Source organism: Eutrigla gurnardus, assembly GCF_963514095.1.
Source record: "Eutrigla gurnardus genome assembly, chromosome: 13".
NCBI lineage: Eukaryota > Metazoa > Chordata > Actinopteri > Perciformes > Triglidae > Eutrigla > Eutrigla gurnardus.
In genome coordinates this window covers 16,922,411-16,950,247 of record NC_139936.1, presented here as the reverse complement: position 1 = coordinate 16,950,247, position 27,837 = coordinate 16,922,411, and the positions used below count along the sequence as shown (strand labels likewise).

Genomic DNA, 27,837 nt, shown 5'->3' with positions numbered 1-27,837 from the left:
TATACATTTACTGAGAGACACAGTATTAATTTGTGTTGTAAAGTAATTGTCCTCCCTTTATTATAAAATATGTCAACTCGTGTGCACTGCTGGATAAGAAGGCGGCAGGCATCAATGAGAGTTTTAACTCTCTGGGGAATGAGTGAGTTCAAGCTGTGCTAAGATGTGCTTAAACTTTGATTATGTGAGGAGTCTTCCCCTGCCGGCGTGGCTAGGACTCCCTCTGATGTGCACTTCTATGCAGATGATCCTCAAATACTATAACCACAAGATAGCTACCTAACAAATACACATGCACAGCCTTCAAGAAAAAAAAAACTAATTAAAAATACATGGCATGGCTTATTAGGACTGCAAATTTGCATGCATTACCCTATACCCTGAAGGCGCCGCTGACGATAGCCCTGCTGCTGTACGTGCTGAACAAACAGCCCGGCACAATGTAATCAAAGTTGTTGAACATGCTCCTATTGCAGAGCAGTTAATCAGAAGCAGTGTCAACTCACTGGAAAACAAACAGACGAATCCAGACAAATGGATTGTGATCTTCACGCCTTTTTTGTGGATTTATGAGAAAACAAAGTGACAATAATCGAATCAACAACCACTTGATGAATTTTTGAAGAAGACCTTTTAAAGATGAGCCGGAGCAGAAACAAATCACCCTCAGCTGGATCGCAATGCTATTACCATCATCTTGAGCGATCCTCTCTCGAGTGCTCCGAGGGTTTGAGATTGAATGTGATTGGGAGGCGGGTCGTTCCGCTGCCCTTTAGGCCCATAAATTATGAATGGGCAACATTTGCTGCTGAAAAGCCTGTTCGTGACTGGTGTCTATGGTTGCTGGAAATCTGCTTTAGACACATTTGACGGGGCATGATTGAAAAGGTTTGGTCTCCTCTGTATTGCATGAAATATATCAATGTATTGACTGGATTGCCATGAAATTTGCTGGATGATGAATTCAAATGATTGATTGAGCGCCACCAGCTGGTCAACGTTTTAAATTACTAATTGAAATGTCTTAACAATTACTAAATGATTTATATAGACATTCAAGGTTACCAGAGGATGAATCATACAGACATTGTAAATTCCCTGACTCTCAATAATGCCATTTAACTACTTTATTAAATAAATAAATACATAAATGTAGACTGGCGTCCTGTCTAGGTTGAACACTGCCTTCGCCCAATGACAGCTGATCCGTTCCAGCCCCCCGGGACCCTGAATACAGGATAAGCGGCAGACGATGGATGGATGGAATACATAAATTTGCCTAAGAAATTAATCCTGAAATAAATAAATGAGGCAATAAATAAATAAATATTTACTTAACCCCAATCATAATAATGTTGTACTTCCTATCCCTAGGCTTTGCTTGATACTTAATATCAATATTTTTTCTAACATAGTTACAAGGCCGCAACTGAGCTACTTCAGGCTAACTTGAGTCTTGCTCCATCTTTCTCTTACACCCATCAAATTTACTTCAAAAACATTAACAGATACTATTCTCACACTCGTACCTCTGCCAAGTGGCTGGAAGTCGTACGGCATCAAAAATAATCAGAAGTGAATTTAATGGTGAGGTGGAACACGTAAATTGTGAAAAAAACTAAACTAAATCCTGCTTTCCTTGAACACCGTATGATTGGGTCCGGTAATGAGAGCGGAGCTCGCAGTCGGCTTCAGGGAAGTCTGAGGAGGCTGCGTTTCAGCCTCCAGAAATTATGAGGCAAAAAATATTTTATTAATGTGTCATTAAAAATTGATTCAGGTTCATTACTTTCTCTGATAACTTTCACCCACTTTGTATGCATAGAGAAATTTCCTTTTCCTCCAAGAGGAGTCATTAGTGGTTTGATGCAATAAGCTCTACATATTCTTCATCCGGAGCTGAATTAAGGGCAGAGTTAAGAATCTGCCAATCAGCGCACTTTCCAAAAAGACTTCATGATTTTTATTGGTATATTATTTATTACTTATTTTTACAGTACTTATTCATTACAGTTCTAAATATTAATCCTCAGTTCTGTTCCATCGTAATGTAAATTGGAAATGTTTTATAAGATAGAGATTTCAATGGTTTGGAAAGACATGAATTATCAATTGCTGTTTGCTTGCTTTTTTGTCGGCTTGCGTGTCACAGCGTCATGCACATTTTTCACTCGAGTTGAAATTGGATTGGATTCGCCTCATTTGCCCAATTCGCTCGGTGCCTTGGTGCGAACGCACCTTCAGGCTGCATCGTCAGATATAATTATAGATATGGTTTCACCAAATCAATGTCTTTATTTTTCTATCAGTAAATACCTGATGGAAAATAATATTCTGTCTATGCATGCAGGTGATGTGTGTTCATGTTGTGATGCACTGAATCACTGAGGTGAAGCTTTCCCTGTTTAACTGTGATTGGCACAGCTGTTTTAGAGCTAGTTACAATGCACAAGAGGCCTAATGCAATAATTCATTACATTTTGTTTACATAATTTATTATTGAGTAGGCAAACTCATTAAAGTATGCATTAATTAAGATCAGCGTATATGGTGGATTATAGTTGAATTCTGGGCTTTTACAGTCCAAATTCTTCAGCATGCCCCCTATTAATTGTAGTCTTTGCCTTGGGAGATAGTGTTACATATAAACATATCTAAAACATTGCTGTTATAGCTCACAGTCCTAAAGAACACAGTAATCACAACCAACATCTCCAACTGCCCCCGGTTCAAAGCAGTCTAGAACACTGGAGATTTACTCATATTAGAGATAAATGCACTGCAGACAGGCAGAGCTTCGTTAACACACTCATACCAATTCAGGATTTAATAAGATTGATTTCTTATCAGACACACAGGATTGTGAAAAGAGGCTCTGCCCGCAATCGGAAATACCTCAGTACACCTCTTCACTTTGTTTTCAGTACTGTGATTTGATTTTAATGTCACACTGAACAGCAATTCATTCAGTTATCGTACACTGAAAGTTAAATAGTTTACGCACGTCAAAGACATGCTGGTGTATTGTATTTCACTTCATTGTATTGTATTTGCAGTTTGAATCTTTCATCTCAAATCCAACCAATAAAACCTGAGTAATGTTGCAGCACACTGCATATGTCTTCACATATACCGAAGATGATATCTGCATAGAGTCGGCACATTTTTCCTCGACTGAAACTCTGCCACCGGCTCACAGTGCTTTAGCAAAGCTCCTTAAATCTCTACTTAATTCTTGCAGTCCTGGAAAAGATCAATTACACATATTTCCTATGCATGCAAGGAATACATAAGGGAGCCACCAGATTGGTTGGGTCCTGTCCTAGATCCTGTCCTCACCTCTTTTCTTACATTCTTCTTTCTCATGGCTCAAACCAGATGGGAGTGTTCATACATTTCATGTGAGGGTTTAAGAACGATGAAATAAAGGAATATAGATCCCATGCTCACCTGCTCAAAATAACCAGCCCCTCTTGTTTTAAAAAGTCAGACAGAACTGCACCATCCTCTACAAAGTCACACGTCTAAATAACACCAAACCAATCAGGTAAAGCTGCAACTTAAAAAGAGTTTTTATTCCAAAATGCTTAGAATATGAATGATTTAACGGTTCTGTCCCAGACCAACCCATGCAGGCTTATGATCTGTTCACATTTTGACTGATGGCTCTGCAGTCTGATCCCCGAGTGAGTAAAGAGAATTTTAACGACCCTGTAGAGGTCAGTACTCAGATACCTCAGCAACACCCCGGCTTTCTTTCCCTACACGCCTCCTCATGCAGAAACCAATTTGGGACCCATTCCCCATTTCCATTCTATTATTCAAATGTTAAAACAGGGAATTAATGAGCCTCGCTTCCTGATGGGCCGATTGTCTTCATAGCTTAATTAGAACAATCTATCTTCATGGGTCGAGACACGCAGGAGCCCGACCCTGCTGGAACATTTAACTGGATAATGTACCGTTATACCCTCTTTTCACCAAAATTAGCACCTATATGCAGGTTTTTTCAACACTTGCTCAAAATAGGTGATCAACTCCTTTTTCCTTTGCCAGTAGATGTCATGTTATTTATAGAGAAAACTGGGCCCAGAAACCAGAAATACAATGGTTGGCAGCAGGTGAGTCTGGATTGAATGGTTGGCAGTAGGTGAGTCTGGATTGAATGGTTGGCAGTAGGTGAGTCTGGATTGAATGGTTGCTAGTAGGTGAGTCTGGATTGAATGGTTGCTAGTAGGTGAGTCTGGATTGAATGGTTGCTAGGTGAGTCTGGATTGAATGGTTGTCAGTAGGTGAGTCTGGATTGAATGGTTGCTAGTAGGTGAGTCTGGATTGAATGGTTGGCAGTAGGTGAGTCTGGATTGAATGGTTGCTAGTAGGTGAGTCTGGATTGAATGGTTGTCAGTAGGTGAGTCTGGATTAAATGGTTGTCAGTAGGTGAGTCTGGATTGAATGGTTGCTAGTAGGTGAGTCTGGATTGAATGGTTGTCAGTAGGTGAGTCTGGATTGAATGGTTGGCAGTAGGTGAGTCTGGATTAAATGCTTGGCAGCAGGTGAATCTGGATTGAATGGTTGCTAGTAGGTGAGTCTAGATTGAATGGTTAGCAGTAGGTGAGTCTGGATTGAATGTTTGGCAGTAGGTGAGTCTGGATTGAATGGTTGCTAGTAGGTGAGTCTGGGAGAGGAAAGAGGCGGCTGAGCCGAGTGAGCAGATGGCGCCCTGATGTTTTATCTTTGACATAAAGTACCATATCTTGTAAAATGAATTATTTAATCACAACCATATGTGGATGGCACAATATGAGCTGTGATTGAGTGTTATGTACACTTGTACATAATATATGAATTTGTGAGAGAAACTCACACATTTACGAGAAAAAACACAACAAAAGGGTTTTGTGCTCTATTATTTGTCTGGGTTTTTTTTGTTGAAAATATCTGATTTTATAATCTCAGAGAATAATCTAGTTGCCCTTCTTCCTCTGGGAATTTCTTCTTCTTTTTTTTTACATTGGAATTAATACACTCTGGTATGTAACCCTTACTCCAGCAAATTTAATCTACAGGAAAAGGAGACATTAAGGTAGTCATGTTCTTGTCTTAAAATTTTTAGACATTGCAATAATATTTTGATGTTATAAATCCAAATTCTTACTACATATTAAACACCATAAACATCATTTATGTCATCAAAACAACAAATTAAGAGAAGTTCCTTCATTTAAGTGTGTGTAGCATGTTCAAAACAATGTATACAGTGATTATAATAACATACTATACAGACAGACATACACTATTATAATAATTGTAAATAGAAATAAAAGCAACGGCCATACGAAGCAGAGTTTGTGTTGTTGTGTTGTTGTCTTTTATTGTTTTCTGAGACACAATAGATCACATAACCCAGAGCACGAGGGGACTAGAGGGCGTATGAGAGGTGAACTTCCTGTGATGACGGAGAAACCAGTGATCCAGAGCAAACTTCGGACAGAACAGTTGTCACTCAGGCTGAGCAAAGCATTTCAATTTTTTTTCCTTTTTTTCCCCTTGCAATAACAAACCATACGTGCACTTCTTATTTACAATATAAAAAAAATGAACAAAAAAGAAAAAACACGGCTGGCGGCTCTGACATCAGCCAGCGACGGTTCATTTTCAGTTTGTTCAGTGTTCAAGTGATTTCAGCTGTGAATGAACTCAGAGGTCTCAGCGCGCTTCAACAACATGAGTCAAAGCTACAATTTCAAACGCAGTTCTGCGGTCGACACGGCGCCCGGAAAGAGGAGAGAAAGTAGAAGAAATGACTTATCGTGTAAACAGATATAGCAAATTACAGAGGAATCTGATCCACAACAGAAATATATTATTCATTTTTCATTGTCATCATAGTTCTCATTTATACAAACACTGGCTTTAAAGTCAACATCTTTAGCTTCTGTCATATAAGAAAGAAGAATTTATATATATACACATCTATATATATATATATTAATTCTTTAACACACTCCACAATATCAATATTCTACCATAACAGTTATGGCCTATTTTACTTTATCTACGAACACATTCTTCAAGACTCTGTGGTGTAACGGACTACATGTGATTGTTCGAATCTCAACAGCAGTGTTACATTTCACCAAAGCAACCAGTTACACCTCCCTGAGACGAAGACCACACTGAAACGAAAGCATCCTAACCAGAGGAAATGTTTCTAAGCCAAGAACTGTATAATTATAATCATAACCACTCAAAAAACATTATTTAGCATTTGATAATGACTTATTAGGTAAAGTATCATAATACTTAGAATTCCTGGTCACTCATTGACAGTTTTTGCACGGATCATAATGTATTATAACTGTCATAGTTGTTAATATTATAATCACTCTTATAATGCTTTATAATATAATAGTAAATTACTCCAAGTGGCCAAAATTTGGGTTAAATAAAGGGAACATTTCTTTTGCAACAGTTTTTTGTTTTGCTTTTCATAATTTAATGATCTTTTTTCACCTTTAACTTGTAATCGTATTTTTTTAATGTAATATAACAATGATTATAATGCATTATGTGATCATGTATTACAACAATGGCAATTATAAAATATGATCCTTGCAAAAATAATGCATTATGAGTATGTTGTATGATGCATTATAGACATGGACGTCTAAAAAGTTGACTTTGTGGAAGAGATCATGTCCTGACCTGTTTGAATAATTTCATTTTGGTTCATCTCAACTGGAGTCTCATTTTTGTAGCGTTGGTCGTTACTTCTCTTGGTAAGTAAGTCCTCACTCAAGTCAGTCCTGAGATGTGGGAGCATGATGTCATCGCTACAACAAACTGGGGGCGAGAAATGTGACTGTTTTGCCAAATCATCTAAACCACCAAACTCTGCCCACGTTCCTCGCCTCGCCAGATCTATTAGTATTAGAGTATTAGGGTCAGGATTTTGTCATTTTGTATTTCCAGAATAAAGTAGTGCCATAAGAGAAATAAAGTCAGTCGAGAAATATTTCCTCATTTACTTTTCATTTGGAGAATAAAGTTGAAATGTTGAGAAATCGAACTATTCTGGAAAGGCAAAATACATTTAAAAATGTCTTCTGTCTCTCATGTTGGCCCTAATACTCCGTACAACGTTACCTTTGCGAGTGCAATGTCTTTATAACTGATATATCTTGGATACAGCTACGAAAAATAAATGTGACAAATCGGAATTATCTGTTAAAACTTTCGTCTTTTTCCTGTGTAGATGCAGACACATGTTATTTATTCTCCCCAGAGTCACAGACAGAAGTCGAGCCCGTAGATGATAATACCATTACAACACATAGTGAGAGTCCGACTGGTGTCATTATTGCCATTAACTCCTTTAAGACACAAGGGATTAAGCTCCGCTGCAAGCATGTGTGCAATAAAAGCTGCACGGTGTGTATCAGACAGAATCTGAGGGCGAAGACATGAACTGACTCATAATCAAAGCCCACAATGCTAAATAATGTACGACTTCTCCTTTTAATTTCAAATAAATATGCTCTGTTTCATTCAAGTAAAGCAAAAGAAAAACTGTTAAAAAACAACCCTCATATTGTCAAGTCAAAATTCCACTTACGGTACTCAGCATCCCGTGGAAAATCAATCGTAATTTTGTCCATGCAACTTTAGAAAGGCTGCTGTGTATCAGATCCACTTTAATTGTCTCAGTGGATGAAAAAAAACACACACAGCTGCAGTGGAATGTCAAAGGTCAATGACATAAGAGCGTTGAAATCATTTCAACTCTAACTGTATGCTGACAGGTGAGAGTTGATGTAGTGTTGAAAAAAAATCTCTATTTTCCTCCTTGTCAGGGAGAGAGAGAGAGAGAGAGAGAGAGAGAGAGAGAGAGTGAAATGATGTGGAGGAGAGCAGAAGCAGGGCGGAGGCAGGAAAAACAGGGCAAGCTGACCACAGCTTGTCTGACATCAATCCAACGGTTGGTTTTCGTCTCCGGCCGACGCTCACTGGACACATATCTGGTTCTTCAGACTGTTGGAGAAAGACGGACAGAGAGGGGAAAGGTTCAGGTTTATAGAGGTAATTATTATTGTTGTCACTATTATTTGACACAACAGTTGCATTTTTTTCACCCTAGACGAAGTCAGCCACGTTGGGCTACGTGTGTTAATTTCCATTTAATGAACAGATGCATTCATAAAAAAAATCACTTTGCACCCAGTGTTCAAATGGGAAACATTCTGTACTGTATTGTGTCGCTAAGGCAACAATGACTCCCGGAAGTCAACCTAAAAATAAAAAAAGTATCTTGTTATTGTTATTATTATCATCCTAATTATTTTGATATTTCATCATTTCATGTCTGAATTCAATTCTGACCTTCGTGTTTTTCTAACGTTGCCATGGAGATGAAGTAACTCTGATTAAGGGATCCAGTCTATCTTTGAAAGCTTTGTCTTAGGCAACTGGACTTGCTTTAGGTTTTTGAATACATTTCTCATCTAAGAGGCTTCTTCAGTTCTAACTGAAGCAGCGAGGCATGTGATCCTGGACAGCCCAGCCTTCAAGTGAAACTACATTTACATTTAGGGCATTTAGCAGACTCTTTTGTACAAAGAGACTTACAATCAGTAAATTTGTCAAAATAAAGAAACCACAACATAAAGTAAGAGTGAAAAAGTAGAAACAAGTGTTAGGTCCTCATCTGAGTAAAGTAGTAGCTGTTCAGCAAGGATACCTTAAGTACAACATGTGTTCAAAGTGCTATAGGTAAGAACATAGAAGTGTTCCTTGAAAGCCAGTGCCATTGTCTTGAATTGGATGCGTGCTGCAACAGGGAGCCAGTGGAGGTCACGGAGGAGGAGGGAGGTCACATGGGAGCATTTGGGTAGATTGAAGACGAGGAGTCCAGCCAGGAGAGAGTCGCAGTAGTCAAGGCGGGAGATGACCATGCGAGCAGTCTTTCCCCAGGATGAAGAGGAGTTCGGTTTTATGCAGGTTAAGCTTGAAGAGGCGGAGATGTCTCTCAGAGAGGTTTATTGGATTCTTTTCAAATGTGGTAGGTATAACCCTCCGGCTAAATGTGACACTAAATTGCAAAGGAATAGACCTCCAACGATGATGTCATGTTATAGGCATATTGGGCACTTTGCAGGTGGCAGCAGTGTGATAGTTGCGTAATCAACAAGGCAGAGATGTGGAGTACAGCAGCGCTCAATCACCCCTATTCCTGCTTCATGTTTTCTTCCACTTGCTCAAAGAAGCACCCTTCTTCAATCCTGACACCCACTGTCTAAAGGGTGCCATCTAATCCCCTTGTTGTGTGATTGAATAGCCGAGCGGAAGCCTTTCATGTGTCGGTCCGGCAGCCCGGACGCACAGATGGCCTCATCTCCTCGGTTTATCATCGACACAAGCAGCGTCCTCATCTCCTCCTCTCAGTGAGCTGATGTACTCGCTCGCTCCATGACTCAACCCACAGAGGACTGTGTGGAGACAAGCAAATGGCTGTCAATCTCAGAGACGCATAAACGCTTTCACCGGTGGTTTAATTGCACGCATGGAAATTAATCAAGAGAAAAGCTGCAGCGTTCCCCGGCGGAGGCTGCAGAGCGACGATGTAATGGGGAGGGACGGAAAACATGACAGATTGACATTGTTGTTGTTGCTTTATTTTTACTGCACATAATCAATGCCGTTTCCTCTGTCAGGGCGGTTGGGAATTGCACGTTGTCTCCACTCGAACCACGCTGTGTTAATCACAGTCTGCTCTGCAAGAAGACATCCTGCTGTTTGTGTCCCGCAAGAACAAAACCGCTACGTACAACAAGCTGTCACACTTATTTTACTGGAGAGCTTAATGTGGCGGAACGCAGCAGAATATGCAATCAGACACAAACCTCTACAAGCAAAATGCTTTGATATAATGTATTCTTTAGCTAGGAGTTTTTTTTTTTTACCCCAATTCACCAAAAAAAAATGTTGTGTTTGGTTCAAGAACCAAAGACGTGAAAATCATTCATGTGGCTCCAGCATCATCGAGCATGCGGGCATAAAAAAAACGTAATAAATTACTTTCAATCCAATTTAATTGACTTTATTCTTCGCCACCTCCTGCTTTAAATGCAAATGAAGCCTCAAAAAATAAAAAAGATGATTCATTGGCTTTTGCACCGCCCACAGGTGTGCACGTTTTTGAGAAAGGAAATCATTTTTTGTATCCAATTCAAAGGAAACAAAACCAAGGTGAAGTGTTTCCGTCAAGCATTTTCTCCATCTCCATTATAGACGACAGGTATGCAAATGCTTGCAGAGCCCGACGAGTCCCTGACGCTTTCTCACGGCCCTCAGATAACGACCTCGTGCATGAGATGCCCCGGGCTTTCAAGTAACTCCAATGTAAAAACCATCTGCGGCAGAAAGAAGTCACCTGCATGGATGTGTCAAAAGACAAAAAGGACTTTCACCCAGAAGACCGCTGTTTGTGTTCTCTGTGAAACCACAGTTAATGTTGCCTTATTTGTCTTGCATCAGCTAAACTAACTTAACAATTTTACTTATTTGAACCCAAACAGGTGACTTCCTTGACATAGCCAAAGAGTTTTGTGTGATTTCTCAACGTTAGTCCCAAACATAGTGGAGAGTCATAGAAGATGCATAGTAGAGGTCGGCAAATTAATTGGTTGGCTGATTAAAAGGCAGATGTATCACTACTGGCTCATACATTAGGAATTAGGAACAATTAACATTGTGGCATGTCTGCTGTGACTCTGCTGTGATTACAGCGAAGTACTGGTTCCTCCTACGAAATCCTGTCCAGCACAGCGTCTCACACTTTACTGACGAGCACCTTGAATAGATGAATCAGTCAGGCGTGAACATCGAGAAAAAAAACATCCTGAGGCTTTCTCGGTGCAAAGGGGCGCACGTGTAGATCCAGTCGCTGAACTCATACGACTGACTTTTGACTTTAACACCTGAAATTCTTGCTGCTGTTTGCCTTCCTCTCCGTCAAAATGTCACCGCTCAAATGTGCATCCTCCCCAAACTGACAGCAGGACGGGCCTTTAAAGATGCTCGCGGATGATGCATGGCATCGAGCCCAGCCTTCAAATCCTACTGCTACACACACACGCGGATTTAAAGTAACATTTTTCAAAGCTACTATATATCAAGGTTCCCAGCTCCCTCTTAAGCCGGAGAACGCTCTCATGAGTAATTCACTGTGCGGTGGGTGTAGCTTACAGAGCTGCACGACCTCCAACCGCCCCGAGGAACCACACCACCTCGCTGCATCCACTCCTCCAATGACTCTGCAACTTATGCGTTCCTGTGGCACGTGACAAAAATTGTGTCACTACTCCAGTGAAGCATTTTTTTTTTGTTCATGCATAATTCATCCCCCAGCCCACATTCCACATGAACATTATCAAATCCCTTTGAAGTTAATTCCCTCTTCGTGATAAGCGGCCTCGCTCGCTTCCGCTGTGTTGCAGCTTATGTTTGTCTGTGTCATCTGTTTGCAGTAAGTCACCTGTCTGAAACAATTTTACTGTACAATACTCGAGCGCCGGAGAGATTTACGTCCAATAATCCACCGTGCAAAAAGAAGCAGAAAAAAAAGCCCACCAAAGGGTACGACTGCTGCGTTTGTACATTCAAGGATAGTTTAACATGCTTTACACTGCACACATACAATCAATTTTGAGTAATTATTATGATTATTAAAGCTGGAGTGATCAATAACACTCCCATTCATTTGAATGGGGGGACCATGTTTAGACTGCAGGAGTGGGGACCATGACAGGGAGTCGAAAAGGTCAAAAAGGTGAAACAGAATAAACTTTTGGAAAAATGCAACCAGACATCATGCTGTGGTGGCCAATCAGAACACATGGAATTTCTATCTATAAGAAAAATAACATAAAAAAAATAAAAAAATAAAAAAATAATGCCGTATTTCTCTGTTGCATGGGGCAGCCTTGTTGCAGTTGTGATGAATTAGATCTTGAAATGCAAATTTAAGAAGAGATGCGCTTTAAAATGGGACACGGTTCATTTGCATATTGATGTTTCCTGAGGATGCAACGATGGCCATTGTGTTGCCGTGTCTAAATAAGCACCAGTCGATTTCCCAGCAGACCGCGCCTCCGCCAGCCTTTGCACACTGTACGGATAACAAACGCTAGCCGAGTCCCGCTTTCCTTTTGAACAGTAAATATGTTGTCTGAATTGCAATGAGGGGAAACTGTCAAAGCTTATTAGAGAGCGCTCTTTCATGCTTTGAAGATGTGATCATTTGTATGCGCATGTTTTACTTGTTTGGAAGAGGCCGAATGGGACGGGGGGGAATCATACCGGCGGTGATGGTGATTTGCGGCAGACATGATGGAGCCTCGAGGGGCCCGACTGCCCCCCTGGGGGTGCTAGCCTCTCGCATCCACTACCAGGCCTGAGAGAACACTAAAGGAAGACCGAGGACGGACCTGTCAATGACACCCAAAGGAGCTCTCCTCTTGCTGCTAAAACAGTCAATGGGTGGGAAATGACATGCAGGTCTGAAACTTTCATAATAACTAAGTTGACACTGAAACTACGTTAACGGCACAGGTTGAGAACATTTTGAAATCTGAGTGAAGTGAACATTATATTGAGACAGCAGGCTGTTGTTTGTTGTATAAATGACAATGACAGCTTGACATTTCAATGTATTCCACATCGGCCGGATTACAAATGCCAGCTGCCTTGAGCCGGAACGTGACAGACAGAAGAGAGCTTCTTATTGTTCAACTCCAGCTATAAAAACACAAATGAACAACTTTGCTTGCAGAGAAACGCTGTTCGTTTGAAGAAGTGAATCGCTAACTTTAGCTGTTTTTTGTTCTTTTTTTTAAAAGAAAAAAGTATGATCAGGGAGGAAAAGGCTAAGAACCAATATGCACGGTGCTTTGCATAGAAATGGATAAAACCTTTAGAATATTTGGGCTTCATTTTTGGTATTCATCATCCTAGAAATATGCTACCATTTGTTAAAAATCAATCTAATGATGATTAAAGATTAATTAAATTTGAATGGGCACGTGTGCTCAATATGGTGCAGGGAGTGAATAGAAATGTTTTTTTAGGAGTTAAAATAAACCTTGGCCAAGGGCTCGCTGTCTTTAGTCTGCTTACTCACCATCTCACATGTGGCACTATTTTTGTCAAGTTATATCCTCTCAGCAGGATTTACTATAACTGTTTGGTCGGTCGATGTACAAACTATTTGATCAGTTTGGCTCGCTCTGCACATTTTCCATTTTGGAGCAGAAACAGAATATAACAAGTCACAGGAATGTTTTGGGCCAACCAAACCCAAATATTGTCTCAACATACCCCACAGACAGGACTGTCGCTGGTGTTTAAATACAATATATAAATAGATCATGAGTCCAAATTGTCTCGGCAAAGCCCCACATTCATTTTGACTAAACACAACTTTGTACTGTAGTGAAAGTGCTATTCAATCTCCCTACATTATCATCCAGAACCAGGTCATTTTAGTGGAGAATGCTAAATTACTTTCATATACATTTAATAGTCAAATTTCCCTTTTTGTTGCCAGTTTCAGTCATTAAATGCCCACGTTTTCAGTGCGTTGAATGCAGAGTACATCGAGCATAGCGGATGAACAAATGTAGAATTGTGAGGGCTCGCAATCTTTTGGCTCAGAGAGAGTGGTGAGTGAATCACCTCACTGCACTTTCCGCTATTGCGATTTTGTGGTTATCCTTCTAGAATAACTTAAAGACACCCCTGTGTTCCTGTATTTACAAATGAGTGGCCGCTGTCACACATATGCCGGAGCAGCTAGAAATGTCAAACCTTTGATGGTAAGAATTTCTTAACATGAGTAATTTATTTATTTTGGCAAAAGGAGGGGTTCATCCTCACTGATGTGTATCTGACGTTAAGCGTCCAAAGGTCATGAAAACAACCCAACAGTGAGAAAACCAATGTGTTTGCTGTCACATTGCCTTTCCACAACAGTAGTCTCCGATGAATTGACGTGGCAACAAACTGAATACTGAGTTATTATCAGGTTCTGACTATAACAGACAAAGTTTTACTGCACATAGCAGAGTTTGGAAAAGGAACCCTCCAACCAAACGTGTCAAACGATCTGCAACAGATGCCCCGTTCATACTGAACATCCTGAGTGGTCCGATCCTGAGTGGAAACCAGCGAGAAGCATTGAGATGCAATCAGACCACATGCGGATTCACATTCTAGCAGCGCAACGTGCCCCGGGCAACACTGGAGGACCACCAGCTCAACCGACCCGGCATAATCCGAAGAATGTATTTGTTGGAATTTTCATAATTGTGTAAAAGCTGACTTCGTCCATTACGTCAAAACATTTCAAAACAGACATCACGAGTCTGCCAAACATGTCGAGTAACTCTGCTTCTAGTGATCCACATTTAAGTGAGCAGACCAGCGGCGTGTACATGTTAGTGGTGACCTCCCATCACAAGTGGTCACTTGTGGAGACGCACACTAACGGCAGGTGTGAGCCGATCTACCAGATATCAATCAAGACACAACAGGTGTGAACAGAATTCATACGCTTCAGCAGTGAGGGCATGTAGGTTAATCGGTTTCTGCAGCCCATTACAACGGTTGGATTTAAATCTGTATGCACATATGTACACTGCGTGTAGGATGAAGACACAGATGTCGTAGTCGTTGATGGATGTCTTTCCTGGGAAGAGGTGGTGCCACGATAATTACACTGTCAGCTTGATTTGCCTTCACAATAGTAGCACGGTGTGAATGCACTGCAGGAACGCTCATATCATCAAGCAATTTGCCTTGTATTCAGTTTTAAAATGCAATCTTAAAAAAAACAACCAAAGAAGTTAATTGAAATTGATTAGAATTGGAGTAAATCCATACAATAAATTAACATGAAGCAGGCAGTAATGTGAATGCTTACAAGCCTTTCTTTAGTTTTTAATGTAGGTTTGGAAGACCTCAGTGGCAATTTAGAAATAGCCAATCACTCTTAAAAGCAAATTACAACAACGTGTCTTATTCTCGCTGCGCTCTTACTCACGTTTGCTGAGGAAGAGTTTTCTGTGTTCACAACCACTAGTGCGGCGCCCAGCGAGCAGATCGCTTGGCTCCTGGTCCCGGATAGGTTGCAGGAAAGTGACCAAGACTTCGGTTCTAAAATTAGTGTAACCAGCATCCAGCAGCAAAAGTGAACTGCAGTCGGTGAAGCCCCACTTCAGACAAGATGCCAGCCGCTGGTTTATTCAAAGTTCTTTCAATATTGAACTATTTATCGTCTTTGGTTGGTGCCATGGCTCTCTGTTCTTTAATATGTATCCTTTGTCATCCTCCTATGATGTCTTTGCATGTTTTATTACTTTGTGGAGCTTGATTTTCCTAATTTGATGCTTTTTTTGCTTGTTGGATTTAAAAAATATAAACAATCTAATTTCTTATTTATTTATATCTTATTTAATGCCAGGTCTGAACATCCCTGCTGCATTATGTGTGTTTGGTTGTTAGTTGCCGAGTTTAGTAACAAACCATGGAAGACATTATGGACAGTACTGAAGTATACTCGTTGTAATGAAAACCCATAACTGCACTCCAAATGTCCATAACATTTACCTTCCCATGCTGACCTTGTTACTAAAATGACTAATCCTGCTGAAGTACCTCCAGGTCAAATCTCTGCAAAGGTCAAGGGTTGAACAGAATGAGCAGATTCCCACATTGATAAGCAGTTATTCTGAAGTGTTTACTTTATGGTCAACGGAACGAAACGAGTCACCAGGGTGCTCCGGCGGTTCCCCCCTCACCCAGACAGCGAACTGCTGCTTCTCCTTTTCCCTCCGTTAACTCAGCGCCGAGCTCCTCTTCTTCTCCTCGGCGAGGGAACGCACAAAACCGCCTGGCTATTTTTTATCTTAACAAGACTTGATGCTTCAACAGAGTCCAAAACAACAACTATGCCAGCAGCACATTAAGGGGGTTTAAACATCAGGGTTGTTGTAGTCGCGTGCTTGTTAGAGGAGTATTGATCACGCTTCTCATTAGTGCAGCCGTCACCAACGGGTAATTTGTTGCCCCTCCTGTCTAGAAATGTAATATCCTCATCGCGTCTCTAAAGACCTTTAAGGTCAAGTTTAATAATGCTTCATAACTGCCGGTCACTCACGTTGGGCGTATTGCAATTTTCATACTTGTAACACATTATAATCATTTATAATGGCTGGTGGTTAAACACTTCAACAACTGTGTGTGTGTGTGTGTGTGTGTGTGGTGCCATGTGGTTGCTGAGGCGCGTGACACGCAACAGGAAACAAAAAAAAACATGCTGGTGGAAAAGCCCAGTCCTGTTTGGATCTATATCACAGTTAAACATTAAGGGAGATTGCATTCAGTCACGTTATGATGCTTTTAAACTCTATCCATTAAAATGAGCATTGGAAAAAAAGGTAAATTATAATATTATCATGTGTTCAAATACAGCAAATGTAATTTGGAGTTTTCTGCATTCTTTGGGCGATAGAATGGTGAGAACTTCTGTTCTGGAAACGTCTCAAAAACGCCATTATTGAGAATATATTAAATCATCTGAATGCCCTCCGTCTTCAGTTTGTGGTTGTAAAGTTTCATGAGGCTGTGATTATTCAAGGAGTCACAGCAGGTCACACATTTGTTGTCTGTTAGGGGAAACTAGTGGGTATCCATAGCAACCATTTCCATTCAGGTGAGAGGACAATAATAAGTGCAATATTAAGACATAAAGTACAACTCTGAATATGGGTTTGTGTGTATTTCTCCATGGATTGAGCCCTTCGGGCTCCGTGGATGAACTCAAGCTGGTTGTAGTGCAGGATCGAGGCTCGCGTGTAGGATGGAATTCCCTGAAAGAGCCCCCCACCCTCTGCTCAGGGGGGTGTGTGTGTGTGTGTGTGTGTGTGTGTGTGACAACATGATGGGATCTGCATGGAAACCCGGTGGCTCCAACAAGGCGGCGCGGGCATCCGTGACTAAAGCACAGGGCTGTTAAACGGCGTGTCACGTCTCCTGATGCCAGCTTCCCCTCGGACGTGTGCAGCAGGAACCTGGCCGGCAGGCAGAATTAATTCCAGGACGCTGCCCAGGGCCGACCTCACACTGTTGGCAGTCCTTTTGTTTCTACTGAAACGGCTTTTTTTAAATACCCCTTACTGAAGTACAACAAAGCACAGCCATGTTTAATATCTTGATTTTTTTTAATGGATTGGTTGTATTAAAATATATGAATCCTTCCCAAAACATTATAGAGGTATGTATTATCTTTGGACAACCATCCTTTTAAAACAAGCTGAAAACATGGTTGATGCTTTGTTCTACTGCAGCGTTAAATTAGCTTTTGTTCTACAGCTGACTTCCAGCAGGCCGCCTGTTTGTTGTTTCTACACTGTAAGTTCTTGTTGACTCGCAGCTTGATATTAACCCCCAGCAGGCATGGCGGCCGACAGTTACAGCCCGAAAGCAAGAAACGGCTCGATTAGGGATTTTTTTCCTTTGAAATTGGAGATTGGAATTAAATTGGAAGGGGGGGGGGGGGGGGGGGATCACAAGCTGCTCTCAGCAAAATGGGCCCTAAAATGTCTGTCTACAATACTCTAATCGTTTATGCATGCAATGTGTAATGTTCTGTATCTGAACTGCGAAGGCCTCTGTAAGAAGCAGTGGATTTCAAGGACGCAGATCAAAGCAAAGAAAAAAAAAACATTTTGGGCTAAAATAAGCAGAGCATTTAGCGCTGAGCACTCCAGCATTAATAGTTAAGTGGAGATTAGCTTGGTTCCTGCAGTGCGGCAGCAGCGTGATCCACTCACTTGTTTTGGTGCTTCGAGCCCTGCAGATGTGCGTGGTATTGGGCCACCGAGTTCAGTGTGACGCTGCAGACGTCACAGGTGTAGCTCCGCTTAAGACCTGGAAGACAGAAAACACTTTTTTACAAATCTGATATTTTCACAGGATTCTACATGTTTCACTCTCCTCTTGCACACAATCAAACCAGACAGACTTCCTGCAAAATCACATTCACACACACATTCCTTCTAAGAGAGCAGTCTTCTATTTTCAACATCGCCACCTGATGGATCCGGTGGCGATGGAGAGGGAAAAAGACACTATGGTAATAACTATGGAATGTCATTTAAGGAACTATAACATAAATACATATGCAGGTGAAATACATCCTGAAATAAATAAGTGAGGCAACAGATAAATGTAATATAAAAATGTATTTGACAGCTCTGTTTATTTCAATCTCTTACATTCAAATGAAAGGGGGCGTGGTTATCTCACTGATTCGGACTTAAGTAATATCAATGACATGTTTATGTTAGCCTAGCTATGATGCTAACTAGTTTTGTGAACTGGGCAGGTCTGGTGGGACCATCTCAGCCACAGCAGCTCACGTTATAGTTCCCATAGACCAAAGGTACCTGCTCTGGACAACATCTTCTTGTTTTTATTATTTTATATAATGCTATTTCACCATTAAATTAACTTCTGATCATTTTTGCGGCTAGAGATCAACTTTGCAGACTTTTATGAAAATGAAACCGGCAGCATAGCGAGGCTTGCTGGAGGCTTCTTCTGGGTCGAGGGGGGCCGATGATGCTGGGCAAATCTCCCAACAACCCTGTGGAACCCCAGGGACTCTGAATATGCCAGAAATAACAAACGGCGCCCTGTTGCTCCAAATAATGAGCGCTGCGTGTAAATCGGTGTCATGTTGTAATAATCTTATTACGGTGTGAAAAATGGCCGCCTTGATTGCCTCGCTCTCACAATTGAGTTAAACTCCTTCATAAATATGCCTCGGAAACAAAAGGCCAAGAGAATGTAAATGTCACACTGCACTCATTGAATCACATTTCCATATCCTCTTCAATCAAATCCCCCCCATGAATGATCGTTTACTCCAACACAGGAAATAATGAGCCGCTGGAACCTTTTCTTCCTTCAGTCAACATTTTCCATTTTCCAACAACTTCTCAGCTGTTTTATTCCAACATTTTGATGGAGGGTAATATTCCCCAAAGAGAGGAGCTCTCTGCCTTCCACCTTCCTCCTGATAAGCTGCACAATAACAACGCTGTCAGTCCGCCGCTGCCACGACTGAGATTTCAATTTCACCCGTCTCAGGCTGACACGTTCTGCAGACGGCGGCGAGGGTCTGGTCCGCATCGGCCCACGTGACGGCTTGTTCTCAAATCAGCTTTTTGAAAGGGTGAGAGATTGTACAGTGGCCCCCGTTATCAATCACTGCCAGCCACCTTCCCGCGGCGCCGCTCTGCATAAGCCTTCGGGCCTCTGCCGCGCTTCCCCTCTATCACCTGTGTGCCTCCTACTTCTCGAGGCGTCGGAGAGTCGTTTGTTTCGGTTATCTCGTCTCTCGGTGGAGAGAGAAGAGCTCCGGAGACGCAGACGAAGAAGAGGAATGTGCTCTGCAGGCTCATTTGTTTGGGTTAAGTTGGAATTGTGTAAAACCAACTTGAATGAATGCTGAATTACGTTCCCAGCAAAACTTTTGAATTCACTCGACCAGACGGATGTATGTTTCCAACTTAAGTTCTAAAACATTTAACATCATGTCAAAATATTACATTTTAAGTTGAGATTTTCTTTCACACAAGACGAGAACTGCGGTCTCCAGGTTGAAAGTCCTGTGTCTGTTTGACCCGTCTTTATGCAGACTTTCCACAAACTTTTATTGGAAACATACTTGGGAGTTTTTATAGTGCAGAGCACTTTATGATTGGTGTCTGTGAAAGATGCTGAATGAATACACATTGTTTGTTTTCTTGATATGCCAAAAAGCAATACGGAACAAAAAATGTTTCCAGGATGTAATGAAGTTCAGATTCTAGTACCATTTTACTGTAGACAAGCACCAGCAGCAAAAAAAAAAACCAATCTTATCAATTGAAAGCTCATAGTAACTGCAAGATAGTCTATATATCCGGCAGAGTTGCATCTAAACTTACTCACCAATGAGCCTCAGATCGGGCAGAGTTATTTAATTTGTTCCGCAGCATCTCTGGTTGTCTCTCGGCTAATAGAGACCTATCGCCTCAGCTGTTGGGAGGGAACACGGTGGCAGTATGACTGAACGGCACTGTAGTCCTCTATGTGGACTGTTTATGAGCAGGGGGAAAGGTGGTGCAGGTCCCGGGTTCACGCTAAATTTACCAGCAGCCATCTGCCCCCCTCAGATGGTGCAAGTTTAGCTCATTCTCTCTCTGATTGCAGCGGGGCGCCCGCGCTGAAAGAGCATATGCTAAATCTGTATCAGTGTGAAACAAATAGTTTGGCAAGTTACGACTGCGGGACACGTTATAATGAATTGCCTCGTGAAATGGACTTTCGGAATGAAATCATCTCAAAAGTGTTTTCGAACCCTTGAAGCAGTAAAACGGGCCGTGCTCACCAAATCACGGATGAGATTGCTTTCTGAAATTGGGTGCAGTGAGGAAATGGGCAGTAAGTAGAGACGTAATATATTGATGAGAACTGGCATTAAATGCTCGGCCTTCTGATGGTTTAATCCACTGTTTGAATTGAATCTGGTGGTCTAGACGGGCAGAGATTTTGACCCATTTCTTCTGTTTGAAGAGGGCCATGGCCAGCCAGATATTACAGCATTAATTGATTTAAGGATAAAGGGGAGTCAGAAAATATAACACTTGAGAGGAGCAGCTTGAGATCTGCTATTGCTCTATGAAAGGAGTCTGGAAAAAACACAAATGGTCTGTTTCCCATCTTTGACTGAATATCTAAATGTAGTGTTTTGGAGTGACTAAACAGCACTGTGTCTTCTTTTGGCAGAGACACAAGGAATCAAAGGAAAACAACTGTGGCTCAGAGTAACAGTGAGTCATCCTCCAATCGAAAGATTGGTTCGATCCCCGGCTCCTCCTGTGCACTAGATACTGATCCCCAAATTTCACAGAGCTTCATATGTTTCCATATTCTGCAGGCAGCATTATATATAATCAGCACTTCAGTAGACTATTCACATTATCTTTGAAGCACCACAAAAGTTTAACAATCACTCAAGAAAGTTGTCATTTTACTGGAAAGAGAAAAGCTGACCATTCCCTCACATCAACAACAGGTAACAATGTGCTTTCTTGTACTGAGAAGCAGACTCCAGACAAAGATGGCAGTGAATGTATCTTATGTCTGGTGGTGTTGGAAAGCACATTGCATAAAGCACACCGCCAGAATGAAACAAAAGAAATGACATATTTTTATGATTCAGTGCTTGAGATTCAACAGAATATTGAGGAGATAATTTAGCTTTAGGTGAGATAAAACTTGAGTGTGTAAAATCTCGTCACACTTGCTAAGATGAAGACCTGCAATAGTGTTCCTGACACCCGCCAAAAAAGCAGTCGGGCCATTGAATGAGCTGGTGGCATTCAACCGGATCAAGCTGCCTGCTGTCTGCTGTCTGTCCCGGTCATGTATCAGGTATCATTTAGACCTGGGATGGTTTAACAGAAGCTGCAGCTCCCGTTTCCTTTAACTGGTGGATGGAGAACGATTAGAAAGATAATAATCATTATATTCCTTTCCAATAAATAGAATTAAGTAGCAATCATGTCTATCTATGCCACCATGTGGCCTCATTGCAGAGGCCAGAATGAGACTACAGAGCATCTCTCCTGGATCCTTGTAGCTTTCAACCTATCAGGGGACGAATGTTTGATACTCAAAAGAAAAATTTGTAGAGCGACAAGTCTGCATATGGAGATTGAGGTGGAGGGGCACAATTAGCAGATTTTTGCAGTAATTTAAATGTCTTCCATAACAGTAACAGCTGAGGTCTAATTTGGACCAGGACTAGACCCTCCAGCACCTTCACCACATGTGGGAATGGGTCATTAGTCGTTTAGGCCAGATGGAACCAGGCAGGAGGTCTTCCACAGGACCGGCATTTTCTTCAGGTTCAGGCTCAGGTTGAAGAGGCTGGCTGGCTCGGGTCCTCAGAACCGTGGGTCTGATACCGCCAGGACCTGATACCGTCAGGACCTGATACCGTCAGGACCTGATACTGTCGGGTCCTGATACCGTCAGGACCTGATTACCATGGGGACCTGATACCGTGAGGGTCTGATACCATCAGGACCTGATACCGTCGGGTCCTGATACCGTCAGGGCCTGATACTGTCAGGACCTGATACTGTCAGGACCTGATACCGTGAGGGCCTGCAGCCTGGCCTTGTTGGAGTCTCTCCAGCTGTCTCCTGACCCGGCCAGTAGTCGCTCAGGCAGGGGACGGTGCTCGTCTTCTCCGCAGGAAAGACATTTCACAAGCGAGGCATCTCGGTTCGAGGAGCTCACCAGGAGGAACCCGATTATTTCCTTTGTTCCAGTCCACACAACCCTCAGCTTGTCCCTCAGGTCTCACTGTATATTCCTCAGTTCTTCCGTGTCCCCAGACCTGCAGGCTGACGTCCATTCAGGTCTCTGGTGACCCAGGGCTTATTGCCTGGGAAGCAGCATACAGTCCGCGGTGGGAGGATGGTGTCTTCAGAATTGATGTGTTCTGTGATGCAGTCTGTCATGCTGTTGATGTCACACAGAGCACATCCCAGTCTGTGGACTCAAAGCAGTCCTGCATTGTCTCATTAGCCTCCTGAGTCCACCTCCTCAGTCCTTGTGGATACATAATGATAAATTATTGGTAATGTCAGGGTGATTAAAGACCCCAATGATGCTATTAAGCATTGGATGCTGAGTCTAAAGGTCTGAAGCATGCAACAGTAAGCCTGAGACACTGAAATGCAACCGTCCTTATTTCAATGAAAACGATTTGCACTGATTCATTTTATCGTTGTACATTAAATTCCTTTGTGCTGTAATATTTTTCAGGAGCATAAGTGGCTCAGTAGATAGAGCAGTCTCACAAAATGAGTTGCATTTTCATTTATTGTTATTACTTGACCAAAAAACTTCCAATTATGGTAAATAGATTTTGCAAGTAATAGGTTTAAGAAAAAGACCATTGTTGGGCATAAAATAACTATGTAAACTGAAGCAAGTCGCCATATAGTGTGAGAAAGTATGGTATTTGACAGCCTGGGAAATAGAACAGGCTGGTTATTCCAACATAGGAGGACTGGTCTCTCGGCATGTAATGAAGCTGCCGTGATTGGAGGGGATAGACACAGAGGGTGGGAAATGTGGGGCTCAGTAGGGAACTGACAGCGTTTTCTTCAGGCCCAGGCACCGCAGGTTAATCCAGCCGTGTTGACATTCGGATGATGTACTGCGCTTTAAAATGCATTCGGTCCGCCAGAGTGAAAAATAGGGATGCATTGTGAAATTGACTTAAAGCCATTTGAAAAAAGCGCAGGTGAGCAGTTACATCAATTTTACAGTGTGCTGCAAAGTAAAGGCTTTATTTTCACTTGCAGTGAAGATCGGTGGATACACATACACCTCTACACTCTTTCCACATATAGCTATAAACATGTTAAAGACCTTCGTGATCGGAGCTACAGTTAGACCTGGACAGGTGCATCTTCTCTACAAACACAGGAACAGTGGACTCCCCCCTCTCAGTTCTTTCTATCCCAAAGCTGCACAGTGCTGTATACACAACAGCAATTGGGCAGGTCCCTGGAGGACAGCACCTCCTTTTTTCAGGTCAGGGAGAGGACATGGTAAGCAGGGGACAGGCAAAGAGAAGAGGAAAGGGAGATGAAAGCGGGAATGTAGAAAAAGAGATCAGAGTAGAAGCTGTGGAGGCTGCGTTCTCCAGCAGCAGCAGCAGCAGCAGCAGCAGCAGCATCCCCTGCCTGCCTCCCGACTGCCTGGACTCCCAGTTTGCCTGCTGCGGTTCCATTCTCCTCTCCACAGGCTCACAGTGCTGGTTTTGCCTGATAGGATGATTTGTCACTTCATTACTAATTGATAATCGCTGGAGAGAAACGCTCATTAGCCGAAGTACTGAATAGTGCAGCTAGCACGCTGACATTTCCATCCTCTCCATAATGATTGTGCTGATGTTTGCAAAACCTTCCCTTCATAGCAAACAGTACAAAATGAGTCAGCCGAGGGTCTGGATGGAGTTAAGTTAGAGTAGAGAGGTTGAGAGGAACCTTTGGTGCAGAATCAGAACCTGTCTGCCAATAAAAGCACATTATGATTGCAGATATAATGCTGAGTAGTGAGGTCGCCCAATCATGAACCAAATGTACTGTACCTGAAACAGACATCCTGTTCTCAAAACCTCAAGCAGAACTGACTGCAGCCATTCAATTTGCCCTCAACCAGCCACGACACATTTTTTTGGCACAAAGAACCAATCAGGCTCGGAGTTAGAGGTCCACGTCCAATCAGCTGTCCGGACTTGGTTCTCCCATTTGGTGCGATCACGCACACCCTTCATAACACCTCTGGGCGCCGCTCTGCTTTTCTGGCAGCCCAAGCCTCCACCGGCTGAAATAATATTGTGTAATTGCTATTGACACACTGTGACGGGGAGAGGAGAAGCAAGAACGTCCTCTCCTCCTCCTCGGTAAAATTAACAGCTTGTGACACACTGGTGAACTCCAGGAGTCGAGCTGATGGCTCTAATAAAAAAAAGAGATGCCACATTCTTTCCAAATGTAACAGATTATATATTATTTCATTATCGGCTACAGTGTCTGACAAGTGAGCGTAAGATTAACAACTGAAACATGTTTTACACAACTGTTACCTGTTAAAATTGCAAATAGTAAAAGTTCCCATTTCAACATATTGGCGGTTATCGTTACCATTCGAATGCTTCAGACGGGTGAAACTGTCCACATTGTGAAATTTGAAAGTGAAAGTTAACATTGTGAATTAAAATTAAACAACTTTAGGTTGAGTACTTTAACAAACTTATATGACTTAAAATGAATCAACTTTGACTTTTGGTTCCTCATGGGACATGAACGACGGTGTCCTAGGTGAAAGTCCTGTGTTTGATACATTTTATATGGCGCAAAAGGGACGATCCATGTGCATTAACGCTTCAACTTAAAACCAATATTCACACCTGGAAGCAGCCACCTTGCAGTCCACACTTCATGAAAAACCTTTAACTAAATTTCACGACTCACTTTATTTCACTTAACAGGACAAACAAGCTGTCATTTTAAATGCATTGATTGATTGGCAATGCACTGAAAATGTTCCAATTGCATCTGTCAGAATATAAAAAGCTTGTAATGACCTTGGCGGGGCTGCGTACCTTTCATCTCTCCCATGTCCAGGGTCTTACCGAGCTGCTCCAGCAGGTCTGCCCTGGCGGCGTTCTTCTTGTGCTTCTTGCCATCGTAGTGCTGCTGAGCCATGCCGGGGTTGTTGAACCAGGCGTTGCATAGTTGGCAGTAGCGGTCCGAGTCGCGGCGCTGTCGCGGGGAGGTCACGGGAGACATTTCTAGGGAGCTCTTAACAGGACTCGGGGACACCTCTGGAGGAAAAACAAGAACAAAACACACAGAATTGAGGTCCCACAGGGCTTTTACTGGTTCAAAAGGTGATAGATGTGCCTCAGTGACTTTAATGTACTTTTAACAACCGGCGCTAATTAGCCAACATAACATTCTGCTACCATATGCTGTGAGTCTGTTCTATCGAATGCCATTTCATATTTATATATATATATATATATATATATATATATATATATATATATATATACATCCATCCATCCATCCATTTTCTACTGCTTATCCTGTATTCAGGGTCACGGGGGGGGCTGGAGCCGATCCCAGCTGTCATTGGGCGAAGGCAGGGTACACCCTGGACAGGACGCCAGTCTATCACAGGGCCGACATGTAGAGACAAACAACCATTCACGCTGACATTCACACCTACGGGCAATTTAGAGTCATCAATCAACCTATCCCCATCCTGCATGTCTTTGGACTGTGGGAGGAAGCCGGAGAACCCAGAGAGAACCCACGCTTACACGGGGAGAACATGCAAACTCCACACAGAAGGAACCCGGGCCGACCCGGGAATCGAACACAGGACCCATATATATATATATATATATATATATATATATATATATATATATATATAATTATGTTGGACAAATTGGACCGAATGGAAGTTGAGGAAGGTGGCCATATCTGAATTCTCAATGCAGGAAAAACATTTGTAATTTTTTTAATGAGAATACAGACCACTAATGGCATGTTAAAATACAAGTTGACTTTTTTAAAGTGGGCAGCGTAGCCGGCAGACAGGGAACAACGTAAGCGCTCTAATGAGTCCTGATCAGCAGCGATGTAACAACGACCGCGGCCCCCCGAATAACGAGCCGTTATCTCCATGAAATGCCTGAAGAGGAAAACCTAAATCCGACTTGGCAAATGAAATAAAGAGCCCGCTCTCTCCTCGTGGCTGCCCACTTGTGCCTTCATGCATGGATGATGCCATTAACCCCCCGAATGAGTGCCGCGCTGCACCGAGCGCTCCCCGGTCCGCTATCAACGTAATGAGTTTTAACCATCGAGTGCTCGGCCCACCCTAAGTCAACATTTAGTGTTGTCCCATTACATCCCATTACACCAGTCACATTTCCAAAGTGGCAATTCCAGTGAAAAAAAAAAGGGGGGGGGGGGGGGGGGGGGGCGTAGATTTCAGCCTTCAGTGGCTCAGAGCTGAGAAATGTTCTCTTCTGACTACGGCACATTTGGATCTGTGACTTTATTATTTACTTTTATTATAGGGTGACATCTCCAACTAATATACCAATGTAAACTGTCTGAAGCAGCTCGACCTGCTAGTCAGTGAAAAAGACTACAGTTAGTAGCTTGACTTACTGTATATAGAGAACTGTATTATTCGCCATCAGAATTGTTTTTGACACATCTGACATATGAGACATGCACAGCTCTTGGTTTCAACAGCAACATTCAGTAATTAGAGCAGAGCAGAGAGAGGGATGACAGAGGGAGAGAAGGAGGATCTAAAGGCTGCGGAAAACTCTCAGGAGGTGAAATATTTACCGTTTGTGAAGATGACAAAAAAACACAAAAAAGAGGCAATTATTTTACTGTACTGTCTGTTTGGTACTTTTTACTTAATTTTGTTTCGAGATTAGCCGCATGGGAGAACATAATGGAGCATTTAGCTACAAACAACCCATTTTACATTACATAGTATTTTCATCCATTGTTAGTATGAAAATATTGAATTGTGCAGCTTTAAGTGTTTTTGCAACCTAACTGCACGAGGGTGGAGTGTACAAACAGCCTGTGCTTCGTACTCCCACCACAGACTACAACTCCGTAGCACTTCACAGACTGGAATAAATCTTCAAGTGTAAGAAAAATGTGGACGACCTGAGGTCCAGAGTGAAGGGAGAAAATGAGAAGCAAAGAAGCGAAACTCCGGCAAAAGCCCTTTTCCTGCTGAGGAATTAAAGGACCGTGATTGCAAGAGCTAAGCAAAGCTCATTTATCATCATCGGAGCGACCTCTCCGTGCAGCATCCTCAGCAGAGTGTCATCACACGGATTTAATGTTCTTCAAGGCGGCCTTTCGTTTCGCAACCCAACACTTTTACATGTTTACCTTCAAGTCGACGCCTCGTTCATATCGGTATATAATCTTGCACGTTGGCTCTCCCGTCTGCTAGATAACCCAACAGGCACGTAATGGGATGAAACCCGTTCCCCCAGTTTAGTGCATCATTAGAGCCGTACTGTTTAACACCTCCGTGCTGTGATTGAGGGTTCAGCTCTGTTTGGGAAGGCGGGGATCGGAGCCATCGCCG

General features: G+C 42.2%; 1 protein-coding gene across 1 annotated transcript in view; it reads right to left on the bottom strand.

The window, feature by feature from the left end:
- Positions 1 to 5,362: 5,362 nt before the first annotated feature.
- Positions 5,363 to 27,837, bottom strand: part of LOC311023107 (zinc finger matrin-type protein 4-like) — a 70,034-nt gene continuing 47,559 nt past the window's right edge. The window contains exons 5-7 of the mRNA XM_084024771.1: positions 25,298 to 25,519; positions 17,889 to 17,985; positions 5,363 to 8,031 (exon numbers count right to left, since the gene is read on the bottom strand). Coding sequence (XP_083880897.1) covers positions 8,004 to 8,031; positions 17,889 to 17,985; positions 25,298 to 25,519 — 347 coding nt within the window. The 3' untranslated portion in view covers positions 5,363 to 8,003. The remainder of the gene's footprint in view (positions 8,032 to 17,888; positions 17,986 to 25,297; positions 25,520 to 27,837) is intronic.